This window comes from Sinocyclocheilus anshuiensis, unplaced genomic scaffold (genome assembly GCF_001515605.1).
Source record: "Sinocyclocheilus anshuiensis isolate Anshui unplaced genomic scaffold, SAMN03320099.WGS_v1.1 scaffold1514, whole genome shotgun sequence".
Lineage (NCBI taxonomy): Eukaryota > Metazoa > Chordata > Actinopteri > Cypriniformes > Cyprinidae > Sinocyclocheilus > Sinocyclocheilus anshuiensis.
The window spans coordinates 243,556-253,555 of NW_015546148.1; the positions used below are offsets into that span (position 1 = coordinate 243,556).

The 10,000-nt window shown below is 31.9% G+C and overlaps 1 protein-coding gene across 4 annotated transcripts in view; it reads left to right on the plus strand.

Annotated features, from left to right (window-relative positions):
* LOC107701250 (vitamin D3 receptor A-like) overlaps window positions 1–10,000 on the plus strand; it is a 64,686-nt gene that overhangs the window by 35,406 nt on the left and 19,280 nt on the right. For all 4 annotated transcript variants that reach the window (XM_016503212.1, XM_016503213.1, XM_016503215.1 and 1 more), the window contains 2 exons: window positions 1,529–1,659; window positions 9,871–10,000. The exon at window positions 9,871–10,000 is cut by the window's right edge and continues 55 nt beyond it. In XM_016503212.1, coding sequence (XP_016358698.1) covers window positions 1,529–1,659; window positions 9,871–10,000 — 261 coding nt within the window. The remainder of the gene's footprint in view (window positions 1–1,528; window positions 1,660–9,870) is intronic.

Sequence of the window (10,000 nt, forward strand, 5' to 3'; positions counted from 1 at the left end):
TGTGAGTGTATGTGTATTGTAGCATAAGTGAGTGTGTGTGTGTGTGTTTGTTTGTGTGTGTGTGTATGTGTATTGTAGCATAAGTGATTGTGTGTGTGAGTGTGTATGTGTATTTTAGCATAAGTGAGTGAGTGTGTGTGTGTGTGTATTGTAGCATAAGTGAGTGAGTGAGTGTGTGTGTGTTTGTGTGTGTGTGTGTATTGTAGCATAAGTGAGTGTGTGTGTGTGTGTGTGTGTGTGTGTGTGTTTGTGTGTGTATTGTAGCATAAGTGACTGTGTGTATGCGTATTGTAGCATAAGTAAGTGAGTGAGTGTGTGTGTGTTTGTGTGTGTGTGTGTATTGTAGCATAAGTGAGTGAGTGTGTGTGTGTGTGTGTTTGTGTGTGTGTGAGTGAGTGTGTGTGTGTGTATTGTAGCATGAGTGAGTGTGTGTGTTTGTGTGTGTGTGTATTGTAGCATAAGTGATTGTGTGTGTGTGAGTGTGCGTATTGTAGCATAAGTGATTGTGTGTGTGTGAGTGTGTATGTGTATTGTAGCATAAGTGAGGGTATGTGTGTATTGTAGCATAAGTGATTGTGTGTGTGTGTGTGTGTGTGGTGTATGTGTATTGTAGTATAAGTGATTGTGTGTGTGTGTGTGTATGTGTATTGTAGCATAAGTGAGTGAGTGTTTGTGTGTATGTGTATTGTAGCATAAGTGATTGTGTGTGTGTGTGAGTCAAGTCAAGTCAAGTCACCTTTATTTATATAGCGCTTTTAACAATACAGATTGTTTGTGTGTGTGTGTATTGTAGCATAAGTGAGTGTGTGTATGTGTATTGTAGCATAAGTGAGTGTGTGTATTAGGGCTGCACAATTAATCAAATTTCTAATCGCGATTACAATTATGGATGCCACAATTATGTAAGTCCAATTATGTTATTTTGCACGCTTAAGGTATGTTTTTTTCTTTCTACATGTTACCTTAAGGTTTTTTTTCCATTGTTTTAGTTTTAGTATAACATTATAATACCATTCATATTTTTTCTTTTTTATAATTTAAAGAAGAAACCAATCCGATGTATATTTGACATTACAAGCTAGTTAATTCATAAAATAAAAAAATAAACACATTTTACTTATATAAAATGTATAAAATGTTATTATTAATAAAAATATTACTATTTATAAAATATTCTTATATAAAATAATTACTTATAGAATTACCCTTAAGATAACATGTAGAAAGAAAAAAAAAATCATCTTAAGTGTGCAGAATAACATAAGTGGACTTTGAATGATTAATTGCCGCTTTGAACGATTACGTAATTGTGGCACAATTCGATTAATTGTGCAGCCCTAACGTGTACAATTATTTATATTAATACATGATATAATAACTGTGTTGTTGTTATAGTGTGCAGCTCTGGTGCACTTTAGGACTGTATTGACAGTGTAGTGTTTCCTCAGATGTCAGATGTTGCATTGACTCTCAGTTGATGTTGATCTCTCTCTCTCTCTCTCTCTCTCTGTCTCTCTCTCTCTGTCAGACGCAGTATGAAGCGCAAGGTGAGCTTCACCTGCCCGTTTAATGGGAACTGCACCATCACCAAAGACAACCGGCGTCACTGCCAGGCCTGCCGTCTGAAGCGCTGCGTCGACATCGGCATGATGAAGGAATGTGAGTGTCACACACCCTCAGAGCTGACCGGGGCCAGAGGTCACACACGGGTCACGACGGCCCCCGCAGACTGAATGAACATCATCATATGAAAGAACCAACACAATGCTGTCAGACCAGAGACACACTCATCACGCCTGTCAACAGCTCACACACTAAATAAACCACATACTGACATTTTTATGTATATATAACACACACACACACACACACACACACACACATATATTTACTCATAATATTTACTCATAATATTTAGTTATTTATATATACATTGGTACACACACACACACACACACACACACACACACATATATAGTTTATTGTATTAGTTTATAAATATATATGTATCATTAAAATCATGTATAAAATGAAAAGTAATGTATTTAAAGTATATGCATACTTTATTTACATTTACATTTAGTCATTTAGCAGATGCTTTTATCCAAAGCGACTTACAAATGCGGACAATAGAAGCAATCAAAATCAACAAAAGAGCAATTATATACAAGTTCTATAACAAGTCTCAGTTAGCTTAACGCAGCACACCTAGCAAGTTTTTTTTAAATTATATAATAAATAAAAAGAAAACAGAATAAGAATAGAGCAAGCTAGTGTTAGAGGCCTTTTTTGCTTTTGTTAATTGTGTAATAAATAAAAAGAAAAGAAATAGATAGAATACAAAAAGATTAGAAAAGCTAGTGTTAGTTTTTTTTTGTAAGAAAACAAGCAGTTAGTAAATGAATAGAGTGCAAGTCTAAAAGTTTTTTTTTTAAAGAATAGAATTAGAATAGAGAGTGCTAGAGTTAGAGGGTCAAATAAAGATGGAAGAGTTAGTAGTGCTGTCAAACGCATCCAAAATAACGTTTTTGTTTACATAAAATATGTGTGTACTGTATATATTTATTATGTATAGATAAAGACACACACATACAGCATATATTTGGAAAATATTTACATGTATTTACATATATATATTTTTATGCATATAAATTATATATATAAATATATTTAATATATAAGCGTAACATATTTTTCTTAAATATATACATGCATGTGTGTGTATTTATCTATACATAATAAATATATACAGTACACACACATATATTATGTAAACAAAAACTTTTATTTTGGATGCGATTAATTGTTTGACAGCACTAGTTTTTAGCCAAATCTTGAAGATGGCTAAGGATTCAGCTGCTCGGATTGAGTTGGGCAGGTCATTCCACCAGGAGGGAACATTTAATTTAAAAGTCTGTGAAAGTGATTTTGTGCTTGTTTGGGATGAACAATAAAGCGATGTTCACTTGCAGAACACAAGCTTCTAGAGGGCACATAAGTCTGAAGTATGAAAGAAAGGGCCTGATCTTCCTAATGCTGAATAAAGCAAATCTGCAAGACCAGACAGTTTTAGCAATGTGGTCTGAGAAATTCAGCTTATCATCAATCATAACTCCAAGGTTTCTGGCTGTTTTTGAAGGAGTTATAGTTGATGTGACAAACTGGATGGTGAAATTGTGATGAAACGATGGGTTTGATGGAATCACAAGCAGTTCTGTCTTGGCAAGGTTGGGTTGAAGGTGATGGTCCTTCATCCAGCAAGATATGTCTGTTAGACAAGCTGAGATGCGAGGAGCTATCATCAGGATGGAATGAGAGGTAGAGTTGAGTATCACCAGCATAGCAGTGATATGAAAAGCCATGTTTCTGAATGACAGAACCTAGTGATGCCAAATTGACGGTGAAGAGAAGTGGTCCAATATCTGAGCCCTGAGGCACCCCAGTAGTTAGATGTTGCGACTTGGCCATCTCACCTCTCCAAGATATCTTGAAGGATCTATCTGAGAGGTAAGACTCAAACCACTGGAGTGTGGTTCCTGAGATGCCATTTTCCAATAGGGTTGACAGGAGGATCTGGTGGTTAACTGTGTCAAAAGCAGCGGACAGATCCAGCAAGATAAGTATAGAAGATTTGGAATCCGCTCTATTTATTTATTTATTTATTCATATTAATTTGTTACAAAGTAATGTACAATATGTATAATATATATAAATATAATGTATAATGTATAATATGTATAAAAATATATGTATGATATTAAAATCATTCATATAAAATTAAAAGTAATATATTTTTATAGATATACGTATTTATAAATATTTTAATGTATCATTAAAGGGTCAATATCACTGTAGGGTGCCTTTTGGTGTCCTGTACATAACTACAACTAATTTGCCATAATAACTTAACATAAAAATGACTATGAAAGGGTGTGTTACATTAGGCCAAGTTTTTATATTCATAACAAAAGCATTACTTGGCTCTTTAGATACATTTTCTAGATTTTTTTTTAGTTTTGTGTAAGAGGATGCGTGCTATTTTGCTATGTCCCATGCACTGCTCATTAAATTTGAATGATGGAAGAATATTGTCAAATCATAAATTAAAAAAAAAAAGATCCTATTAATATTTTGTTAAATAAGAGATTACTCAATTTGAGTGTATTGATCATTTGGTAATAAAAACTATATTTTTATTTAATAAAAAAGAAGAGTTTGTCCATGTCCCTTGAATGGTTGTCCACCCTGTCGTATTGGGGAATCCGCCCCTTTAAGAAAAGGCCATCTCCTTTAGTGACGTCAGGACAAGAGATTTTTTGTCTCTTCAGTGGCGAGAATTTCAACGGCTGAGGTGAATAAGTTGGTGACTTCTCAATTGACAAATTTTCTTCGTCTGAGTTTGCTTACTTGCTTTGCCAAAGCTTAACATGTCCACCCTGTCAGCATTAAATATGCCAGAAGTGATTAGAATACAGCATTTTCAAAATATGTAAGTTTAAATATACCAAATTCTCTTCAGCAACCAGACTAACTATTTAGCTAGTCACAGTTTGTTGTAAGCTAATATGCTAATTGAAGCTCAAAATGTCCACCCTGTCGGCCACTTAGACTCTGGACATACACATGACTGGGTGGACATAGCATTCATTTGTAGTTAATATTGCTAAAAAATAAAATTAATGGGGGTGGGGTATATCAATGTGATTGAGGATGTAACTATATTATTTATGATTATTATATTATTTTTTTCAAAGTTGAATAAATGTTTCATTGTCATATTTTGTCATGTTTTGTGTGTTCTGCATTATGTGTCCACCCTGTCATCTTGATATTTTACAATAGTATTTTAAATAATAATTCATTCATATCTATATAATCCAGTGTGTCCAATAGCTAGGTGTGGGGGCAATAACATGCAAACAAAAAACTGCATCCAAATATCACAGTTTTCTCCAAATAAGAAAAAATACACGTGCGAATGGTATGAGTTTCTTTAAAAACACATGGTTTACATAAAATCTTTTATGTATTTATAATTTGAAAGCAAACAAATAACCCTGTTTAGGAAAGGGACATCATACAAATCAGAAAATAAAATGTGCATCTTAATTTTGCAATGAAAACGTATTTAACAGTAGACAGGGTGGACATATCTTGTGGTTTATGCTTCGAATAATGGCCCATAATTATCAAAAGAAATGTGTGGGAGCTCAGCTAATATGTTTCTATAGTACTTGAGTGTCTACTATTTATGACATGACATAAAGCGAATGGGAAATTGTCCACCCTGTCATCTTGATATTTTACAATAATATTTTAAATATTAATTCAATCACATCTATATAATCCATTGTGTTCAATAACTAGGTGTAGGGGAAATAACATGCAAACAAAAAACTTCATCCAAATATCACCGTTTTCTCCAAATAAGGAAAAAAATTATATGTGCGAATTGTATGAGTTTCTTTTAAAACACATGGCCTACATAATTTTTTTAAATGTATTTATAATTTGAAAGCAAACAAATAACCCTGTTTAGGAAAGGGACATCATACAAATCAGAAAATAAAATGTGCATCTTAATTTTGCAATGAAAACGTATTTAACAGTAGACAGGGTGGACATATCTTGTGGTTTATGCTTCGAATAATGGCCCATAATGATCTAAAAAATGTGTGGGAGCTCAGCTAATATGTTTCTATAGTACTTGAGTGTCTACTATTTATGACATGACATAAAGTGAATGGGAAATTAAAACCAAAAGTTTTGAGTATTGTGAGGGTTGAAAGGCACTCTATAGTGATATTGACCCAGTTGCATTATTAAAAATCCTTGTTCTTTCTTTAATTTCATCGCTGTTTAGGAGATGCACTTAAGATATTGAGGTGAACTTGAATTTTGAAACTTTGTATTGTTAGCACCTCTTGTGTTATTGCCTCCTATGGATGAATCACTGTTTGGCTAAATACAAAAAAAGTACATGTAACGTGTAAATGCAAGCAGTCTAAGCAAGTGAAACAGCCTGACTTCTCTCTACCTCTCACACAGAGTTTAGCATAATCTGAAAGAACAGCAGGTGTATGTGCTGGTCTGAGAGACATTCTTGACTGAATGCCAAAAGTTTAAAGAGGTCTCTGCAAAGTCCTTCAACAAAACCGAACAGACAGAATTCTTGAACATCTTGAGACTTTCTTTCTTTCTTTCTTTCTTTCTTTCTTTCTTTCTCTTTCTTTCTTTCTTTCTTTCTTTCTTTCTTATAGCAGTGTTTAGTTTGCATTAATATATGTGTTGCTTTTTCTCCATGAAGTTGCACAATGAGCGACCCAGATTTATTCAGACGCGGGTGGGAGTCGTGGGGAAGGCAGATCGCTACTTTAAGAGAAAACGGATACAGTCGCATATAAAAGAGCCTCTTTGTGCGTCGTGTTCGGTCAGCCGAGGACAGCAGGTCAAAGGTCAACGCTGTTTGTAGCCAATAAGACGCTGATCTCACACCTCAGAGCACTGTGATGTCATCGTGACATCATCGGGACGGGGGCGGAGTCAGATGTGATGTTTGTGATCGCTGGATTCGTTACACAGGACTGTTCATACATATAATGCGGTTTCATTCTACTAAACAAGATTTTATTTTTTATTTTCTTAAAAAAATTTATTTTAATCTTATTAATAATAATAATTTATTATATATTTCACTTTTATTTTTATATTTCACAGTTTTATTTTATGAGCAAAAAGTAAAAAACGATATTATATGTAATATAATGTTACATGATTTCTGTTTTGTTTTTATACAAGTAAAATACCGTGTCTATTATGAAATGCAAAAATGCAAAAATATTAATTATGTTTTTTTAATTTCATGTGAATTTAACTTAAAGGTAATTTTTATTTTATTTTATACTTATACGAGTAAAAAATGAATTAAAAGGTAACATTTTAATTTAAATTTCATATATAAAATTTCACTTTTATATTTCTTATTTTATTTATGCAATATGATAATTATATAATATACAATTTATTTATTTATTTATATACAAGTGAAAATTATTTATATACCAAAAACATGTATATATGAAGTAAAAAATTAAATAAAATGTATATGTGAAATTAAAAATATATTATTATTATTATTATTATTAGGGCTGTCAAATATGATGTTATATTTTAAACAATTTTGTGTTTTTGTGTTCAGTTTTGTCAACGAAAACATTACCTTTAAAGCCACAGCAGAACTGTTGTGCGTCTCCGAGCAGCACAGCAGTGATTCGTTTCTGAATGAATCCGCGTTTCGAACTAATCGTGTGAATCAATGACTCAAAGCCCCATTAAAGAGAGAGCCGTTAATGAATTCCTGAATGAATCAGCCGTTTGAATGAATCGACTCATAAAGACATTTACCGCCACCTGCTGGTAGCTTTAGTTTCTTCTTTAGAGCATAATTTCATTTAAAAAATAAATAAATAAATAAATAAAAATAATTAAAGGGTTAGTTCACCAAAAATAAATAAATAAAGTTTGTCATCATTTACTCACCCTCTTGTTGTTTCAAACCTGAATGACTTACCGTATTGACCCGAATATAAGAGGATGTTTTTTTCTTGGAAATACATCTGAAAAAACGCGGTCGTCTTATATTCAGGGTAGGTACATCTGGAAAAAGGGGGGTCGTCTTATAATCAGGGTTGTCTTATATTCAGGCCAATACGGTACTTTCTTTTGCACAACATAAAAGAAGGTATTTTGAAGACTGTTGGTAACAAAGCAGTTTTGGTCACCAGTGACTTTCATTGCAGGAACAAAAAATACTGAGATGTTTCTCAAATTATCTTCTTGTTCCATACTTTGTTAAGCCGCTGTAGCCTAAACATTTAACACAATAATAGCTTTAAATTCTCTTTTGGGGGTATTTTCACAGCCATATTTACAGCACCCTGTAATAATTAGATAAAAAAAACACTACTTGACACTACTTTGATACGACTGACAGCCTTAATTATTATATATGAATTAATAACAATAAAATATATTATAAATTTAAAATGTAAAAAAGGATCTACATATTTAAATATATAAAATAATACATTTTTGATTTTATATACAAGGAAAAAATATTTATATTAAAGGCCTTATTGTAAACAGTCAATTAAATTTATTGCACCATACATATGATCATATTATATACCTGTATATATAAATAAAGACCGAACCGAAAATAATAATAATTTAATGTATTATGTATTACAATGTTTTAAGTTATTTGTTATAATTTAACATATATATATATATATATCATTTATATTTATATATATTTATGTTTTTGTTTTTGTTTGTTATATTTCACCATGCAGGTGACTTTTTATATAAGCAAAGAAATGAATTATATCAAATTTGTAAGAGAATGTGTCTTCGTAATCTTTAATCAATATGTGCATCAACTAATGTTTCTGTCTGATGGCAGGAATGCCTCGAAGTCCGTCAGTTGTGTGTGAATGTGTTTTTGGGAACGGTTCAAACTACGACAGAGAGTGTTCATCCACGCTGCTCTTCAGTCAGCATCACGCTCCCACAGAGCTGCAGAAGACGCTTTCTGACTCAGACACTCGTTATATGAAGCAGCTAAACTACAGGCGAGCTTCCCATCAGCTGCGCTGCAAATAGAGAGACAAAATTCAGTTTGCACTCAATGCAACTCATTTTTATAACAGATTTGGAAGCGGCAGAATTTGACTGAATGCTTTGCTACAGAAAGGTGTGCAATGTTGCACAGGGAATTAGTGAGGCAGTGATGAAAGAGGGCATTCTGGGACAGAAAACGTCAGTGTTGACAGAAGGTTGTCTGGAAAAATTAACTCGTCAATGGCAGTGTTATTTTTAGTGTCATTAATGTGCTATTGTAGTTTTTAGTTTTACTTTTTTGTTACTAGTTTGTTTTTAGTTACATTGTAGTAATTTTGTTGTGTTTTTGTCATTTAAAAAAAAAATTTTTGTTAATTTTTATTAATTTTAGTCATAAAAAAAAAAATATGCGTATACTTTTTATCAATTATTTTTTAATTAGGGGATTTTGGCAATTTTGTTTTGTTTTTGTCACTTAAAATATGCATATATATTTTAATTAATATATATTAATGTTTTGAATTAGTTTTTATTTTATATTTTCCTCTTTCATTTTAATTAGGTAATTTTTAGCATTTTTTTTTAATTTTCTTTGTTTTTTTTATGTCTGTGTAGTTTTTATAATTATTTATTAATATTTTGAATTAGGTTTTATTTGTATATTTTCTGTTTTTATTTGTAGTTAATTTTGATTTTGTTGTGTTGATGTTTTTTTTTAATGTCTATATAGTTTTTATTTATTTATTTTATTCTATATTTTAAATTAGGTTTTATATTTATATATATATGTATATATGATATTTTTTATGTTCTGTTTTCATTTTAATTTTAGGAATTTTGTTGCATTTTATTTGTCCATATAGTCTTAATTAATTTTTAATACATTTTTCAAATTCCATTTTTATTTTTAGTAGTTTGCCTGTATAGTTTTTTTTTTATTATTAATTTAGTACTTCTGCATAAACTGAATGAGAAGTGTTGCTTTTGCAACTAGCTGAAATAATAGCTGTTATAAAACATTTAATAACTACCCTTTTTAAAATATTTCATTTCAGTTAGCGTTATTTTTTACGTCAAGCAATGCAAATGTTTTTTTAATGTTTTTTTTTTTTTTAGTTTCAGATAACGTTAATAACCCAGGCTACTGGAAAAGCTTCACTACTTTAAAAACACAGTGTACTTAGTAGTGTTGCAACCACAACACATGTATTCAGATCATTTGTTGAACTGGTTCTGTCTGTGTCTCAGTCATTCTGACAGACGAGGAGGTGCAGAGGAAGAAGGATCTGATCCTGAAGAGGAAGGAGGAGGAGGCGGTGCGGGAGGCGCGGAAACCTCGTCTGAGCGAGGAGCAGATGCAGATCATCAACACACTGGT